Source organism: Alternaria arborescens (genome assembly GCF_004154835.1).
Source record: "Alternaria arborescens strain FERA 675 chromosome Unknown contig_7, whole genome shotgun sequence".
NCBI classification, from domain to species: Eukaryota; Fungi; Ascomycota; class Dothideomycetes; order Pleosporales; family Pleosporaceae; genus Alternaria; species Alternaria arborescens.
The window spans coordinates 1,000,463-1,019,098 of NW_021167862.1; the positions used below are offsets into that span (position 1 = coordinate 1,000,463).

Consider the following 18,636-nt stretch of genomic DNA (forward strand, 5'->3'; position numbering starts at 1 on the left):
CCAGCACAAAAAGGCTTGAGTTCTTTTCTACCTTCTTCTTTCCAACAAATACCGAAATATACTGAAGCATCATGTCGCTGTGCTTTGTTTGCTGTCGCTGTCTCAAGGAAAAAGTTCCTTTTCACTATGACACATCATTGTAGGGGCTTCAAAGGCTCAACCACTGCTAACTGTAGTCTCTCAGCCCACTCAACAAGGTACCTCGACCTATGCAGATTAGGTCAATAATAGGGTTTTGTTGTTTCCTCTTGTCGCATGTCTTTCCGTTGTGCCGAAGTTTGGAGTGAAGAGAGTGTACTTTCCGCAGACGTAAACGAATGTATGTAGTGTCATCTTTAGGCGCAACCTCTCCGGAATTTTATAGCTAATCAAAATCTGCGAAAGCGAATACTTTTATACCTCATCTTCCACGTAGTCCTCTTTCTGCTTGGCTCGCGAAGCGATAGCTGCTCGATTAATTACTATACTGGTTAGGGTAGGCGCTGTAAGAAGACGTCTGAGTAGACCCGAAACACCCAACATGTCAAGTTGTATTCTAACCATCCGTCCCATCGTCGCTCTCTTGATAAGTGTGCCCTGACGATTTTTTTCGTAGGCGCTGACGATGTGGAATGGTTGGCAATGGAGATGTAGGTACGTCACCGCTATTCCACTCACCTCTATTGACTATTCCTCTTGCAGGAGCCAGGATAAGCTGTTTCTCTGGTCGACTTCCTCAGCAATATCTTCGATCCCTCAGCTCGTTGCCATCCATATCCGACCTGCAACCATATCATCGTGCCGACACTCAAGAAACTAGGAATCGTTCCTACGTGGAGTATAATGGTTGTCGGGATGGCCGACATCAATTTTGGATGAACTATGTTAACCAGCGTCTATGGTTTTAGGACCTGACCTCGAGATTCTACTCGACGCATGAGACGGAAATGATGAGACCAAGGGGGGAGGATTCTTTGATCTAAGCAACTATGGCATGGATCCAGATGATGCTCTCCAGGCAGCGTGCGTCGTGTGAAGAGCTCGCTTTTGTACCACATCGAGGGACTTGGAGATTACATTTCGCTGACCCACTCTCCAGAACGCCCTGACCTGCCATTACAATCTAACGGCAGAGCCCCGTCCATTCACCAAGCTAATGCCCATAACTATTCAAGGTATGCCGGGAGCGCCACGAAGGACTGTCGTCCGAATTCTTAATAAGCTTCGAGACCGCCCCAAGTGGGCGTTTGTCGTCTACCGCTGAGATTACCGTAACGATGAAGCCTAGAATACCTTTGTCAATAAATGGGCTGAACATGTCGAGCGCGAGCTCCTTCGCTAGGATCCAGGCCATCTCATACAATCGCTCGTGTTTACGGTCAAATAAGATCCTATCACTCTTGATGGTGCCACTGTAAAGCATGTGCAAAGGCTATCCACCGTACGGACGGAATCTCAGGAAGCAGAAGAAGAATGGCGGGTCACTTTACACAACGGCTTACGAGGTGTTCTTAGGCATGACTACCACACACAAGTAGATACCCAGGCACTTGATGGGTGTCTGATATATGAATGGTTAGCAGAGAAAGAACAGTTGCAGTTTCTCAAGAAGAAACGATCCTGCATTTGGGCAAGCCGCATATGTCCGCCTCGTCAGGAAAATCAGGGAAGAGCTTGCTCCTCTAGTAACGAATGAGAGAGAAGAGGGGGATGATCTAGAAGGTGAGGATGTGGACGAAGATGAAGAGCCTGTTGCAATCGAGATGCATTTGCCATTGGTCCTACCATTTGTGTACACGAATCTCCTCAGCGTTTACGTCGATCAACTCAACGTATTGACCGAAGATCTGGACAAGAATGATATCTGTTGAAACTGAGATGAGATGAAGACCTCCTTGACATGCTCAGGAGATCGCATTCGGTAGGCTATCATGAAGGTCGTGTAGGCATACGTCGTTCTGAGGTATCGCCCAAGAATAACGTCCTAGCAGGGTACCTGCATTCACCACGCGTTCTTCAGCGAGGCACAGGTTTCGGATTGGAGCCACAGGCCATGGCGGTTGGAGAAATTGGAAGCACGAGGGTCAGCGTGCGGCCCAAAATAACACAAGATCTGTGTACCTGCATCAGCCAGGCCTCTGGGAGGGTACATACGAGGTACTGGCCAGAAACAAAGGAATGGCTGTCGGGTGGTGTGCGTGTGAGACTAAGAATAACAGCCGAACGTGTACCTGCATCTGATAGAGAGTTAGACGCGCCGGGCCGCCTATTTTCCGGTGAACGTCACCTTTCTTTGATGGGGTGACGCGTTGCTGAGTGATGCCGGTATCTGTGATACTTCAATTAGAATGGTGAAGATTGGTGGTGGAGAGACAGAACCGACAGCTCGGTGCGGCGCATTCGCTTCAGCAGGTGAAGTCAACAATCACATACACTAGCATCCCGGCCGTGAAATGTACGTATGGGGAAGCACGAGCTAATGTGAAGTGGGGAGAACATATGGAGCTGGCGGCTAGGTGGGTGGGATTATGAGAACGGGAAGAAACAATGATGCGAGTGGAAAGAATAGACGAACAGCAGCTTAGCAATGTGTAACATTCTGGAGTGTTGGTCGTGTGTGTCGAGGTAAGCTGGGTCGATCAGTCAATCAGGTGCAGTAGCAGGTGCGTCATGCCAGTGGTAGATGTGGGTTTGCGGCATGGCCTTCTAAAAATACCGCGTTTCGGACATGGGATGTAGTCGCGCTAGGAACCGCGTGCTGCGAGTTTTATTCCAACTTCAACCTTAGGACATGGAAGTAGATACTGGAAACAATCTGTTTGGATGTTCTTGGATCGTCTGCCGGGGACATGACTGCATACAGATGGACGGGGACTGTGAAGATGGACACCTTTGAGCCGTCCCGCATCCGGTGGGGAAGCGGGGCGTTCTCGACGGCTATCCATGATGGATGACTGCGATTGCAGACAGCGAAGGACTGGTTGGCAGGCCACAGCTTCACACAGGGACTGCCTTTACAGTAAAAGAAGCTAAGGTTTGAGAGAAATGATTGACCGAATGCTCCGCCATGTGTCGCTAGCAAAACATTGCTCGGGAAAGGGTGCAAATGGCGCACCGGCAAGTGCAATGCCGCACACACAGGGAGCACCGAATGCCTCCGCCTTCAGTCGACCCCAGGGCCATGACTTTCGTCATCACGTCTGCAAGCGCCGATATGTGTTCCCGCTAGACATGGCATGCAAGAATAACGAGCGACCCCCGTCTGAATGCTGCAGAGCCGGTAAGATGGTCTTGCTAATCTGAGAGTACTCTCTGCAGTCAACAGGGACTGCCGCGAAGAGGTCGTGAGTAGCGCGATGCCGGTAAAATACCTGGTCGTCTCATTCTCATACTGTACCGCATCAAGGGTCTGCTCTGCCTGTGTGAGGCCGCTGGACCCCAGCTCTGATATGTCCTTAAAATAACTCAGCTGGGCGTTGCAAGTGGAGTAAACAGCCTCGATGAAGTTAGGCAGGCCTGTGATGATTGACAGACAGATTGCACACCCAATTGCAAGGGGACAGTGGACGTGGCACCAGGACCCAAACCCAGCAAATAACCCGTAACCGGGCATATTAGCGATCGGATGGCCTGGGCTTTGCAGACGCCAGATTTCTAAATATAGGGGCGCCCACCCACTCCATCATGGTTTCCTCTGCACATCACGTTCAGAGCCTCACAGAAACTGTGAGAGCAGCAACCGACCTTTGTGTCGCGCATCACAGCCATATAGCCCTGGAGTCGCGAAAAAGAATTGCCCATCCACCGCGCCGACTTTCGCCGCCCGCCTCTTCCTGCTGCAAGCGCTGAAACGCTCAGCGTCTTCGTGATCACGCCTCGGCCGCGCAAGCTAGTACTGTCTTCTTCAGTTCCTCGAGACATCACCGTCGCTCCATGCGCTTTGACGTCTAGCATCGCCATCTACCATGGGTCGCAGAAAGATCGAGATCAAGGCCATCAAGGACGACCGGAACCGCTCCGTGTAAGCCAGCTGCCCCAGACACATTGCGATCAGCCACTAACACGCCATAGAACCTTCCTCAAGCGCAAAGGCGGTCTCTTCAAGAAGGCGCACGAGCTCTCTGTGCTTTGCTCGGTAGACGTCGCCGTCATCATCTTCGGCCACAACAAGAAGCTCTATGAATTCTCTTCGGGCGACATCAACGAGACCATTGGCCGGTACCAATACGTATGCATCCCCTGCTACCCTGGACAGAGAGTTGCGCTAAAGTACATGACACTGACAGGTCACGCAGTATGGCGGCGCACACGAGCACAAGGGCCCAGAGGACTTTATGGGCAAGAAAGATGGCGACGATGACGACGACGACGATGAAGAGGGCGCCCTTCCCCGAGACTCGCACACCCCGCCCGAGCACTCGATGATGCCCCATCACATGCAGCACCCGCAGTTCCAGCACATGAGACAAGGAGCGCCATCAATGTCTCCGCCAATCGGCAACGGCGTCCCCTTCCAACAGCGAGGTCCTTCTCCCCAGCCTCCTCACCACCTATCGCGACCCAACTCGAGAGTAGGCCACATTCGCAGACCGAGCTCGAACCTCGCGCCGCCCCAGCCATACCCTTCGCAAGCCCCTCCACCGCCCAACAGCTATGCCTACATGCCGAACCCGCCTTTCTACAACCCGCAAACTGCCCAGCAAATGGCCCCCAAGCCTCAGCCTACTCCACCCGCCGCACAGTACCAATTTACACATCCCATGCCTACGCATCCACAAGTGCAGTACATGCAACAAGAGCAGCAACGTCGGCAGTCAATGCCGCCTACTTTCCAGCAACAACAGCAGCAACAGCAGCAGCAGCAGCAGCACCATCTTCAGCAGCAAGTGCAACACCAGCATCAACAAGAACAGCAAGCACAGGCACAGGCACAGGCACAACAGCAGGCACAGCAACAGGTGCAGCAACAACAGCAGCAGCAGCAACAGCAGCAACAGCAGCAACAGCAGCAACAGCGACTGTCCCCGCCCCCTCCACCTCCGCAAGCCTCTCAGCCGCAGCAAGAACTCCTGCAACAGCCTACGATTACCGTCCCGTCCCCCACGCAACAGAACGATTTTCAGAGTCCCCCTCTCCCCCAGCCGAAGCCACTACACGCGTCCGCCAGACACAGCATCTTCACACCAATCGACGACAGCCAGTCCATGCTCGCTGCGCATTGGGGTAGCAGTAGCAATTCAAACCTGTCTCGCAGCGAAGCGCCGTATATCAAGCAAGAGAACCGTGCGCAATCAATTGATGTAGCCGCCATGTCACGACTGCAGCCGAACGGGGAACCAAAACCTCAAGCACAGCCTTCACAGCTACCTGTTCAGCAACCACCGCAGCGAACGCAGTCTACATCCTCAATGCCCACGATCCCTCCTCCGTCACGAACAAACAGTCTGCGCATGGGTGGTGAAAGCAAGCCAAGATTGAGGGTGCAGATCCCGAGCGAACACTCGGATGCTGGAAGTGCCACGGCCGACTCGTCTCCAAAGGACTCTGGCACAACTGGTGCGACCCCAGGACGAAGCACTGATGCGTCGCACTCCTCTGGCGTAGTCCTGCCTCCTCCGTCCCCGAGTGCGAACTCGCTGCTCAGTGCAGGTGCAACTGGCCCGCCCAACCCCTTTGCTCGTCCGCCGCCGCCATCTAACAGTAACTCATACGGTAGCCGCAACGACATGGAGACGCCAATCTCAGCACTTCCCAGCCGCTTTGTGGAGAATGGCCTGCTTCCCTCGCCCTCGAGCTTTTACCCCGAGTGGGGTTTTGGTCGCGACTCCAACATGCTGCCGAGTCCTTTGACTTTCCAGACACCCGTAGCCCCGAATGGACCCAGCTTCGCCCGTGACGATTCGGCGGAGCGCAAGCGCAAGACGTCTGATCAGGGCTCGGATGACGGCAACCAAAAGCGGGTCAAAACCTGAGCAGTGCAGCGGAGTTTGAAAAGTTGTTTGAAGCGACATTCTTTCTCGCATGGCTTGTTTCCACGGCTATGCTGTATTTGTACCCCATACTTGGTGCTTCTATTCCGGTCTTTACTTCTTGAGGACCAACAAGCGATGCTCGATGCATACTATACTTTTGCTATTTTGTTTGAACGCTTTGTAGAATTTGGGTGCAGGGGCGTTGGATACCCACGATGATTGTCGTTGTTGTCATCTACTATTTTGTCTCTTTTCACAATTTGATGGTTGCACATGGACCTTGTTGGGCATACCGGTTATGGCATGACGAACGATCAGAGTCAAGATATGTACTTCTTTGTAAATAATACCAATAAACGGCTTGGCTTAGTCCACATAAACAACCAAGGGTACCCTATTATACAAGCTCTGCGTGACTCGACATTGCAGCGAGTGATTGACGTGCAAACTCGACAGCAACTGGCCGAACCTTCGGGAAGCGAAACGTTGGCAGGAAGGGCAGGCTTAAATTTTGCACAAGCTGCGTACTGATTTGCCCGTATTCGTATCGCGGTAGACATTCCGTGTGATGTTGACCGGGCACGACCTACTGCGTCATAGGGCCAAGCCGACTGCCCCGCTGCGCATACGCCTTGCCCAAGGGCTCGCCGTTGCTATCAGCCGCAACCGGGCTGTGAAGGGCGAAGTTGGGCTTTGATCGTTGGAGCCGCATATTACTCGGCTGATCATAAAGACTTTGTGCCGTAAGCTACTAGCATCTCCCTGTGTTTTGGAGTCAGTTGCGCGCCTGACGATTGCCTTCGCTCGCCGAGAAGCTGAAGCTTGGTGTCACATTCATATATCATCAGCCCCGACACGTTGCGACATTCGCTTTCCACCTCACAAACACTCGACAATTTGATCCCATCATGGCGTACAACAAAGGCTTCAACCCGGACAGGCTGCCTATGCATGCAGAGCCTGAGCAGGTATAGCTTTCAAACATTGTCGACGCGCATGCAAGACTGACGTAGACCAGGCTGCTGCCATGATGTCGCAAAACGCACCTGCAGCCGCACGCCCACCGCGCACAAGTTCAGCGCGTCCGGACTACAACAAACCTCCCCCGCCCGTTCCCAGCGGCCAGAGATACGACACCCGTCCAGATGAGCGCTATGGCGGCGGTGGGGGACGCGGCGCAGGAGGTGGTGGATATGATAGCAGACCCCCACCAGGCGCATACAGCGACACGCGCTACGACAGCCGGTACGACTCGAGACAGGACAACAGAATGGCAGTCGGGTCGCCTCCACCCGCCAACTATGGCCATGGACCACCACCACAGGGATATCATGGGAGGCCGCAGTTGGCGCAACAGTCGAGGCCGCCGCCCACGCCTGCGCCGCCAAGGGATGCGAATGACCGCGAGGCACTCTGGAGATTGTTCGGCGCCGTCGACAAGGACAGTATGTTGTAGCCACGAGCTTGGCCATGTACCATGCTAACGGATGCGGCAGAGAGTGGTGAGCTCACAGAAGCTGAACTGCGGACTGCGCTCGTCAACGGAGATTGGACACCTTTCGACCCACACACTGTCCGTATGATGATTCGGATGTTCGACACCAACAGATCTGGATCTGTCAACTTTGATGAATTCTGGTACTTGCTCTTGGCCCCTTTTCTTTCTTATCAGGATTTAAAGCTAAAACGTCGCTCACAGTGGACTATGGGGCTTCCTCTCTGCCTGGCGCAGCCTCTTCGACCGTTTTGATCAAGATCACAGCGGTAGCATATCCTACGCCGAGTTTAATGAGGCCCTCATTGCCTTTGGATACCGCCTTTCCCAGCAATTTGTCGCCCTTCTGTACCGCACCTACGACCGTGATGGTCGCAATGCACTGAGCTTCGATCTATTTGTGCAAGCGTGCATTAGTCTGAAGAGGATGACGGATGTGTTCAAGAAGTATGACGAGGACCGCGATGGTTATATCACACTGAGCTTGTAAGTGGTCCAACTTGAGGGCTTGAAACATGTTCTCAGAATCACGGCTAACTGTATTTGCAGCGAGGAGTTTCTCACAGGTGCGCAAGCTTTATTCCTCTTCAACTCCATTTCGGCCACCACTGATACCGGACTCTACTAGAAATCATCCGCCAGCGATGAGTAGCAGGAACACAAGTACGCGATTTGCTCAACACTTGGATATGTTGCCAAATCGGGGACCGCCCAGCACTATCCCATCATTGCAGAGGCGGACAGATCGTCTCTACAGACCACTCATAAGTGACCTAGCGCGAAGGTGCATGATGGAAAATCTGGTTTGGTTCAAACAGTGCGGGAACATGCGTTGTGTTGGTCGGAAACCAAGCACGCTTGATGAAGGTGACGAATTTAGATACCCGTTTAATACAAACGAAAGTTTCCATACCACATTTGCGTCTCTCTGACTAATTGCTTGTGCTTATCGAAAAAGGTATTCTACCAACACCGAAATCTATCTCTCCATCTCCTCGTATCCCGTCAGCTGCCGTAATAATAATCATCTTCGTCGGGCTCAGCATCGTACCTTCTGACCTGTCTTCCCGAGCCGACATACGTATATGTATATGTATATGTTCTCGTACACCCCAACCATCGCGGTAGCCGTTGTAGTCGAATTCTGGACCGTAGTGGTATCTTCATCCTTATTGTCAGTGATAACCGGAAAAAAAAGGCGATATGTAGAACGACGTATGCTATCTAAGTGAGACGGTGAGAGAGAATTACTCACGCAGCACGATCATAACGATAACTATCCGGGGCTAGCTAGTGTGCCGCGGATACTTTGGCAACGACGCGGTTGGACAGGTCGCCACGGCACCATCCTTTGTATCTGTGGGCGGTATTCGTTGAACAGTGCGGGGGCATGGTGAGGTGTCGAGTACGTGCTGCACACCCCCTATGGACAGGGCGGAGGCGTGTCTGGAGGCGGATGAGCACGGCTTGTCGTGGACGACAGACGGTGAAGAGTCCATGTGCTGCAGGATATTATGTCCTTTACTGAAAATCCCTCTGTCGCTCTTAACTGACGATGAACAAAAGTACTTCTCACAAATATTGCACAAGACGAAGTGCTTTTCACTCAGTATCGATGGTATAGGCAGGAAGGAGTGATGGAGTCGTCTGTGGCCTTTCTAGGAATTATTTGATCAGGCTGGTGTTTCATAGGAGATAAGACGAGGTGCACGAGCATGAAAAGTTGATGTCCTGTATTGAGTACGTTGATTCAAACAAACTATGGGTATACAATCTTCTTCATCGCTAGATCCTTATGAAACACATTCTGGTATCTGGGGGTATATGACAAATTTAAGGAAAGACATGAGCTCGTTCGTGGGGGTCGTGAGAAGAAAAGGAAACCGCTGTACTCCAAGTATCGCCCCATCGCGACACAGCCAATTTGATAGGTTCAGGAGCGCATAATACAATCTTCAACTTTGAACTTCACTTCCTCTACACCTTGTAGGGCTTACGAGCACGGCGCGACTCACGGTCTTTTCCGCCGATGCAGAAGCTCGCAATCCAGCCAAGGAGGGCGATAAGCATAAGCGCGGTAGCAGCCCAAGTAAGGGCAAGAAACTTGCCGCCGTACTTTGCATTGAGACCTATCTCACCGCCCTTATCATTGACAATATCGGTACCCTGGTAGAAAATTAGTTCATGTCTCACATGCGCGTTGTACAATCAAAACTTACCTTGATCATAACGGCAGTGACAAGCGCGCTCGCCAGTCCAATGGCCAGGAACGCAAGTGTGGCGAGAAGGAAGTTGATACATGGAGTGAGTCTTCCATTTCCGATGAAGATTCCAAGAACGCTAGTAATGAGCGTGATAAAGATAAGGCAGATTGCGATGACGTAGAGAACGAACATGGCCGCCATGAGCGCATTGAGTGTGTCGATTCCCGTTTGAATATCATCTGGCCATTGCAGGTCTTGTAGGGTAATGTCTACACCCGTCCTGTTGAGCGCATCCTGGATGATCTGGGTAGGGTCGAACTTGTAGGTAGCCCTGCTCTTCGCGCACTCGGTAACGTTCTTGCTGATGTCGCTCTGACTCAGTGTTGCATTTGCCACTTCTCCAGGCTCATACTGTCCTTGACAGTAATTCAACATGTGTGCCGAGTACCAGTCTTCGACACCAATGCGCTCGCGGAGCTCATCAATCTGTTCATTGATTTCGTTTGTGACGCTATCGGTGATGGAATCAGGGATGAGGTTTATAATCGACGAGAGTGTGGAATCGGAATCTGATGTCGCAGAGGAGATGAGGTTTTGCCCAACAGCAGAAGTGTTAAGTGTGAGGAGAGAGTAGTCTTCCATGAAACCCTTCTTGTGACCCGCGAATAGGCATAGGAATGATAGTATGAGGGCGGCGGTACAGCAGAGCACCGGTAGTATAGCGATAAACCGCATCGTCGTGGTGTTATTGACTTTGCGATTGTGGTGTAGATGTGTGGACGGTCGCGATCGTTTTAGATGCTACTAGTGAATGGCGTTGTATTCAAAGAGCAACGAAGGGCTAAAACGCAGACAAAAGACAGGAAGCGATGGATGGTGAGTTATGTCAAAGACGATAAAGAAAGAGTCAACCACTTATACGTGACGCGCAGATACAAACTTGCAATGCGACGACCGCGCAAAAGACCCACACGTCACTTACTAGGGCCCAGCCATGGCAACAAGCGAATAGCAAACCTGACCAACAGGGCCTCAGCCTCGAGATCAACGTCTTGGAAATACGAATCAGGGCCTATTCAGCACACTGACCACAATGTTGACGTGTTGCTGGGCGTATGTTGTTCAGACCCTGGAACTATGACGCAACGTAGCGCTAAGCGAAGCACTCGCGCAGGGGTCAAGCAGGTACGACTGCAGCATAATAATGCCTAATTTTTTTGGTTGGTCGACAAGGGAAGGCTCTGAAAAAGAAAAAAGTATCGAAATGATTCGTCCTGTACTGACTGCAAAGGTGTGGGCAAGAGTGCAGCGCTTGCAAATGTGTCAGCCACGTGGATGTGGGGTGCACAGCCGCAATGTGCGCGTGCGAGTACGAATCGACAAGACTACGGGTGACACAAATAGAAACTGGATTCAACAGAAGCACATTTACGTGAGCAGACGCACCATGGTAGACCTAAGACTTGACTGTCTAAATCGTTTGTATTCGGGTCTGTCGCTATGCTCCCGTCTTCTATTCATGAGGCATCGTCTATCATGATGACCGTAAGTACATTACATTCGTGAGCGGAGCAGCCTGTGCTCTCAGACTTTTGAGTGGGATCGTTATAAGCGGTTGTGGTAGTAATGTGATGTTGCGCGTTGCGCTTTGGTGTTGAGTCGAAGTCACTTGGCTCGGTGCTACCCAGCCTCATGACGGCGTCTTCTTGGAGTGGTTTGCCGGTTGGGCTGCCGACGATGAAGCAGCGCTGATGCCATCCGTGAAGGGAGAGTATGGGGCCGTCACTGAGTGCGGGGGTGCTCGTTGGCCAGACTTTGTGCGCGGAGGCTCGGCAGATGCTGGCCACTTCTTCTGCTCTTCATGGATCTTGTCCAGTGGTTCTCCGACTATGTGGTACTTTTCCCAATTGATGGGCGGGCATCGCACGATGTTCTGAGGCTGTGGTATCGCGGGGAACTTGGGTGGGTCTGGCTTCGCGTCCATATGCGTTGAGTCCTTGCGCATGTCTGCGCTATTGGTGTCTTCGTCATTGCTACGTGACGAGTCGGCCAGACCCGACAGCGTTGGGGTGAGTATGTCCTGGTAGGAATGGGAGGCCTGGGCTCTCTGTTCCTGCAGCGACTTGACGAAGGCTTGCGGGTCAGACACAGCGGCTGCCTTGAGCTCTTCGAGGGCCTTGAGGTCGCGCCTGCTCTTTTCGCGCTGCAGCTGCAGGAGCGATATGGCGGATCGCAGGGCGATGGCATCCGGGTTCTCTGTCTCGGATATGGCGACAGAGGGCGGCTGCGGTCTGAAGGTGGCAGTGGGCGGAGGGGCAGGGCGGGGTCGGGGTTCGGTGCGCTCCACAGGAGCTAGCTGGGCAGCAGAAGCTGTGGGCGTGAGAGGTGACACGGGCGGGCGGTCAGGAGTGGGCGACTTGGAGCGGTTGCCAGAGTGCTCCGAGGCGGTCGAGGCGTCGCTGGACGAGACTGGACGCGTCGTCGTGTCGACCAGGAGCGCTGGCATGGCGGCGTAGAGGGAGACGTCTCCAGGCGCAAAGCCGGAGAGTCGTGGCAGGATACCGATCGGCGACCACTCTGCGGTGAAGGTACGAGGGCAGACCGCGCAGAGGCCTAGGAGCTGCTGTGGTAAATCTCCGGCGTGGTTCGCCGCGAGGTGGCGGCGGTTAGGCGCTGTCTAGACTTGTGCCTGGGCCGTCCATGCCAGATGTGATTTGCGATGGGAATGTGTGTCGTTTGAGATTGCGGGCGCGGGAACGCCCACGCAGTTATCGACACGTCGCGATTTGGTTGGGGAGAGTGTGCGGAGCCGGCTGCGGGCGAGAATTTCTTTGGCTGGCAGTCGGCTGGACGGAGAGCTCGGAAGGAGTTCCATCTCGTCTAGGAGACATGTGTACCCGAACATGGATGCTACTTCGGCTTCAGGATGGTATACACCACAATCGCGAATCTACTCTAGCTCCCGACGTCGCTTACACTGCTCGCTGGCCGTGCGAGCCATGCTCAGACAGCGACTGCGTGATGCGCCGCTTGTCGGCAGTCTCTGCAGACGACTCGGTCATGCCCACTCGGTCTACGTCTTGGTCGAGCAGAATGCCAACTCCCTTGGGGACATAGGAGACAAAGTAACAAGCTAAACACGGCACCGGCACGACGCAGCAGCGTCAGTGCGCTCATCTGAAGCTGCTGCCGACTCAGAACCGACATAACGGCTTTCGCGATCTGCCCGTCAGATTGCCAATTTCTGTCTCTCAAAACACGTCTATCTCATCCGGCGGCATATTCGCAGATTCACGCAGCCGACCGCCTGCAAGGGTCAGCGAGAGAGAGCGAAGCCACCCATGAAATCCACCACAACGCCATCTCCAGCCCGCCAATGGCGTTGGTCTGATAGACAGTGCCGCGTGGATGGCCATCAGGATCAGTCTCCATGTGTGTAGCGTACCCGCGCAAGGCGGCGTCCTACCACTGTGAGTCGCTCTTGCTTCTTCCTAGCCTTGCGAGCTCTCAAATGCGCCTTCTACTTGCAGAACTTCCAGCTCAATCCAAGCACGCCCGTTTACTTCACCACCCGTCCCGTCCTGTCATCAAACCGTCCCTTCTGCAGCTACATTTTATCCCTCGCAATGCCACTCAAATTCCTCACTTCTCGACCCTCGACTACCGTCCACTACCTACCTCTACCTGCATGACATGCGCCACGCCTTAGCGACAGTCTGCCAATCAAACGACGATCAAACTGGCACCGACTGGCCGCTAAACCTTAAACGCCCACGCGACCGAAATCACTTTCCTTAGCCATGGCTCCGAGTGCAGACTTAACAGCACAGTCCCCGCTGGCGCGCATGCCTAAGCTGAAGTACAGAAACCCGCTGCCGGCCGACAGCCTTTCGATTGCCTCCGATACTTCCCAAGACAGTGGGCCCCACTCTGCATATAGTCAAGAGCCTCCCGCGACCCCGGATTCAAACGCTCCCTCGAACATCTCCCGTCCTTCCTTCGAAACTACCTCCGTGACGTCATCCAGTCTGGCTTCCATATCCTCCAGCAACTCTTCGTCAAATGGCTCCAAGTCAACGAAGAAGAAGAAAAAGGGCAGCTCTGTGCTTGGCTTCCTTTCTCTAAAGGAGCCGTCTCAAGTTGCTTTGGAGCAATTCGCCGAACAACAGCGCAAGCAGAACGCCAACTCGGGAACATCCACACCCCAGTCCAGAGCCAGCAGCAACTATGTTGGCCAGAAGCTCCCGCCATCTGTACCCAAGGTCAATTCGAAATGGGACGGTGTCCCCGAGTCCGTCAAAAACCGCTACTCGACATCAAGCGCATCAACCAAGGACAATAGAAGCAGCGTTTCGTCCAGGGGCTCCTTCGGCTCGCCTCTCAAACATGCTCCCTGGAACGAATCCAGATTTTCGGTCATGACCGACGGGACTCGTAATCCACCAAACTCAGTCGCCTCCATGTCCTTGTCGAATCTTGCCATGCGAGACGAAGCTTCTGGACTCGGATCCTCGCCATCTACCACTACGCTCCCTGAGATGTCTTACTACTTCCCTGACGACCCCGCTGCATCTGGCGCGTTACCCCCAAGATCTGAGAGCGCAGGCGCAACGTACGATTATACCTCACAACTGCCAGTTCGACTGTCGGACTCAACTTCAAGTGACCGTCCAAGCATGGACGGATCGGTAGACTCCAGACCGCATTCACCTGCTTCTTCAACGACATCGACGGATACAGTTGTCATGGATACTGCAGATACCATCTTCAGAAAACTCAACGACCGACCCAGCCAAGGTGCATGGGGAAGCGGTGCACATGCCGTTCAGTCACCTACTGAGGACAATTCTGATCATGTGCCTGACTCACATGACTTTCTCTTCCAACCCCAGCCTGGCATCGAACGCCGACAAAGTGACCCGCCCACTATATACGAGTCGTCCCTGGCTGCATCGTCAATCCCTCATTATGCCCCTCAACGACCAGTTCAGAATTTCAGTCGGCCGATGGCAACTAGGGGCCCACGACCAGTTCAACGCTCTACACACATGCCACACTATAGGAGGACGCCATCAGCCCCAGCGCTGCCGACCTTGTACGAAGCTTCACTGGCTAGCACCGACGATCTTCGACAAGATCGCGACGATGAAGATGACGATGATTCATATTCGATTGCACCTTCTACCATTGCACCATCTGAGCTCTCCAAGCATTGGTATGAGTCTCCGCGTGAACGCCTAGGTCTGGGCAGACGCCTTCAGATAAATGACGTCTCACCTTGGGGGGAAGAGAGAGAGGCCGCAGGTAAGCCCAAGAAAAGTCGATTGTCGATGTTTGGGAAGGCTGTGTCCAGAGGATAGGCTTTGCGGGCAAAGCTTGCGCATTGACTGACTCCCAGTGGGTAGCTTCGTGCGATCCCCAGCGATCATCGACCAGTGCCACACCGACACTCGCGTCCTGATACGCCAACTTATGTACAAACTTTTGCAATTAGCGATATCCAGCATTTTCCTCGCTTCGGCGACCTTCATGTACGGCGGCATTTCTGGGCGCCAGTTTCTCCAACATAGATACCCATTTCACGAATCTTACATACCCGCTTTTTAATAGATACGTCAATCCGCATGGCCCTCTAGGTAATGTAGTGCTTAGTTTGTTTTCTTGTAGGGCTGATCCTCATTATGATCGCATTCCGATCGGGGTGTCAAAGAGCTGCGCGGATCGCGCGTCCATTGGAAGCTTGGACATTAGGGACTTCTCACATCACATCATGGGGCGTACTATAATGCAACGTTTTGCGTCCATCACATGCTTTTCATGCAAGCCATGGCCTCACTAAGTGACCCCTTCGAACCCTTTATTGCTTCTGCCGCCGTTCTTCGGCCCCACAGTTGGCGCATATGCCTCGTGATCGCTAGGTCCGTCGAAACCTTAACGATTAGATCCACTCCCTTGCAGCATCGCGAGAGCACGCCTTTTTACCTTTACATTTGACAGGCCTAATGTGATTCGCCTAGCTGACTTAATTCGATGCGATCAGTCAATATCCAGTGAATCAACTCGGTACAGTCGCCGAGCAGGTCAGCCCGCATCTGGTATATAACACGATCCAATAACACACAGCACATCTACTCGACATTCGGATCTTACATAGCACGCTTATGGAATGCATCTTCTCCCTCGGCTGACCTGCTGCGCATGTGACAAGGCATGTATCGCCCCTTTCGAAATCTTCCTTCCATCAGCCTGAATAAGTCATGGTGCCACTAAGCTGATTACCGACGTACACCCACTAAAGTAGCTTTCTCCAGATCATCGTGGAGTATCGTAGTACCCCCTTGCGACACTAGCCTAATCGACAGGGCAGATTCGACCATCTCCGGGTTACCCATGACCAAGTGTCGTGTTATTTCCGAGAGAGAGAGCGACTGTCCATACACTGGTAAAGATACTTCTTGATTAACAGCACTACCCCAATGTGAACTTTATACATGGTTTCGCGATTGAAGTATATGCGAGCTTCAAGGACGAGTGACAAGGTGTGACACAGATTACGCGACCCGTCGCGAACTTGGTGCTGGAAATGGATTGGAGTGGGAACATTTTCGGATATTTGGAAGAGGAGAGCGTATAGGATATGTATTAGTGGAACCGACATTCTATATTTGCATACACGGCTAATAGTGTATAGATATCGATCGCGAGAGCAGAACTGAGCACAGGGTCGACGCGTGTTCAATCTTGATACTATGGCAGTAATCAGAAAGTTTCCCATCATATTCAGTACCGTCATTCTTTATTCGATCAATAGTTCTTACTGGTACCAGAACATGAAGCGTGTTTGGTGTTCGTCTGTACGCGTCCTGTGCTGAGGAGGTGATATTAATACATCGGAGAAGAACTGTTGGTCCGCTCTCGAACACACAAGAGTGGATCTTTTGGTTGTTTTGAGCCAAAGCTCGAGGTCCCATCGCATGTCGTCCGTCCTTTCCTGCTACCTCCGCCTGCCCTCTAGACGCTCCATAATCGTCTTGATGAAGCCCGTGCCACCTTGTGTTGGTCCAGCACGGAGACTCTCACATTCATAGCACTTACAACATTTCGTTAAATCCCGCATCGTACCACAATCGCATCTTCTCACTCTCTCAAGTCAGTATTCAAGGCCTTAGTGTAGTGTTTCGTCCTTTCAGCAGTTCGGTATGCGAATGACTACGTCGCACACTTTTTTTCAGTCAGTGTATGTTGGTGCGGTATCGCTTGTGGAACAGACTGTAGCTAGATCTTCTTTTCACCTCATCATTCCGGAACTGAATTTCCTTCATGTGAAAAAAGGCTACGATGTCGCCGCCGGCGATCCACCTATCTTCTGTGTGGAAGTCTCTGAAACAGGATATATTTGACTTAGAAGTTGTACTGTGTCTCCTTGAAGAAGTTTCTGTGAGCATTCCCAACCCTGTCTGTTTTTCTAAGTAAGCTAAGCCCCTGTTCAAGACGTGCTTGTTGTCTAGATCTCCGCATGCCTTCGAGTTTGTGAGCAATCAGTTGGAGTATTCTCATTGTAGTTATCTCCATGACCTACTTTCAGAGTTTTCCTCTATGCTTGCCCGGTTTCATAGTAAAGTGTGTATATGAACTGCTCGCCGCTTCAGTGCGGTACTCCTCGTTATTCTTGTTCTTAGGTGTCTCGTCAGCGAAACAAGCTTGTTTTGATACGGAATTGAGGAAGAGCCCCACTTCTTCTTCAGTATTCGCTGTAGAAACATACGCAGTCGTACAGTATGGAGAGTACAGTACGTCGGCTAGAGGGTTTGTTTTGGAGCGTCTGCATAAACGCCCGGCTTCAGTGAGGCTTCAGTCATGTCTGCGGGGCCTGGGTACCCGCAAACGCTATGATATCCACGACAGGTCTAGACAGCAAATTTGGTGCATCGATCAAGAATGCCATGTTATCGGCTGGGAAATGTTGCCAATGTACGATGACGAACGAGATTTTGGCGACAGGCTTAAGCGAATGCGAAAGTCTTACCGATGCGAACGCCAGCCCCCGCTATAGAGATCGAGAAACTGGAGGCACGCTTTCTTGCTGACATGGAAGACGACACATAAGCTGCAAGTTTCCTCGTGTGAAAAGATGTTGGCTTTCACCTCTCTACTCATGAAGCGAGAAGCTGCACGATGTCAAATACCAATATTCTCATACACATTTTAAATGCGCTCATCGGCGGCCTCTGCATTGCCATCCTTGGTCTTACAGCACACGCAGTAGCATTGAAAGATGAGCTTGATAGTATCTTGCCATCTAGTGTTAAGAAGACTGGCATGACGTTCCTTTTCTGGCCTGGATGTGGTGGCCTAGTCGATATGCTGCTCTTCATTCTATTATGGAGTTTGACCCCCTGGGAACAAGGCTTAGTATGTCTGTCACTCGATAGCGGTCTACAGAAACATGCTGACGGTGCAAAGACTAACAAACAAGCCGCATATCTCAATTGCCTTTTGTTCGTCGCAAGCTTCATCCTCGGTCGTCCACTCATAGTACTCATCTTTACTTTCGTTGAGTGGGGTCGTGCCGTCAAGAGCGAGACTAGTACATATTCCGGATATCTTACTGTCGAGACCTGGGCATGCGCGTTTTCGAAACAGAATGGGAACAATTTCGCAGACTCTCTTTGTAAAGAGCTCCAAGCAGCGCGCTATCTCCTCATACCAGTGCTTGTGCTGGGCGCTATGATGTTGACTTTGATGCTTCGGAAGAGATTCCTTGTTGCGAAAGGGGTTGTGCAGTAAGGACACGCTGCAGCGAAAGTCCGTTACCCGATGTTTTGCAAGTTTAACAGTATTCATGCTTCATCAATCTGACATCATAGGGATGATATTTGTGTAGTGTTGTATTGACTTTTCCACGGTATTGTGCATCCAAGAATTGGTGACGAAGGCGATCGTATAAGGGATCTGGTGCAATGGACCTAGGCTCGATGCTGAAGAT

The 18,636-nt window shown here is 52.1% G+C and overlaps 5 protein-coding genes across 6 annotated transcripts; 3 read left to right on the forward strand and 2 right to left on the reverse strand.

The window, feature by feature from the left end:
• Positions 1 to 3,944: 3,944 nt before the first annotated feature.
• On the forward strand, positions 3,945 to 5,951 carry AA0111_g4101 (hypothetical protein; the record flags this gene model as incomplete). Of its 2 annotated transcripts, none has more annotated exons than XM_028650064.1 (3): positions 3,945 to 4,000; positions 4,051 to 4,207; positions 4,266 to 5,951. In XM_028650064.1, the coding sequence occupies 3 exons, from the start codon at positions 3,945 to 3,947 to the stop codon at positions 5,949 to 5,951; spliced, it is 1,899 nt and encodes a 632-aa protein (XP_028508545.1). The 2 variants fall into 2 exon arrangements, with proteins under 2 accessions (XP_028508545.1, XP_028508544.1); XM_028650063.1 differs by having other exon boundaries at positions 4,275 to 5,951.
• Positions 5,952 to 6,859: 908 nt separating this feature from the next.
• On the forward strand, positions 6,860 to 8,074 carry AA0111_g4102 (hypothetical protein; the record flags this gene model as incomplete). Its single annotated transcript, XM_028650065.1, has 5 exons — positions 6,860 to 6,919; positions 6,970 to 7,396; positions 7,448 to 7,589; positions 7,651 to 7,932; positions 7,996 to 8,074. The coding sequence occupies 5 exons, from the start codon at positions 6,860 to 6,862 to the stop codon at positions 8,072 to 8,074; spliced, it is 990 nt and encodes a 329-aa protein (XP_028508432.1).
• Positions 8,075 to 9,423: 1,349 nt separating this feature from the next.
• AA0111_g4103 (hypothetical protein) lies at positions 9,424 to 10,385 on the reverse strand (the record flags this gene model as incomplete). The annotated part of the gene is made up of 2 exons (XM_028650066.1): positions 9,424 to 9,612; positions 9,666 to 10,385. 2 exons carry the CDS (start codon positions 10,383 to 10,385, stop codon positions 9,424 to 9,426), a joined length of 909 nt encoding a protein of 302 aa, XP_028508431.1.
• A 955-nt stretch (positions 10,386 to 11,340) lies between these two features.
• On the reverse strand, positions 11,341 to 12,156 carry AA0111_g4104 (hypothetical protein; the record flags this gene model as incomplete). The annotated part of the gene is made up of 1 exon (XM_028650067.1): positions 11,341 to 12,156. The coding sequence occupies one exon, from the start codon at positions 12,154 to 12,156 to the stop codon at positions 11,341 to 11,343; it is 816 nt and encodes a 271-aa protein (XP_028508430.1).
• A 1,294-nt stretch (positions 12,157 to 13,450) lies between these two features.
• Positions 13,451 to 15,010, forward strand: AA0111_g4105 (hypothetical protein; the record flags this gene model as incomplete). The annotated part of the gene is made up of 1 exon (XM_028650068.1): positions 13,451 to 15,010. The coding sequence occupies one exon, from the start codon at positions 13,451 to 13,453 to the stop codon at positions 15,008 to 15,010; it is 1,560 nt and encodes a 519-aa protein (XP_028508568.1).
• Positions 15,011 to 18,636: the final 3,626 nt, after the last annotated feature.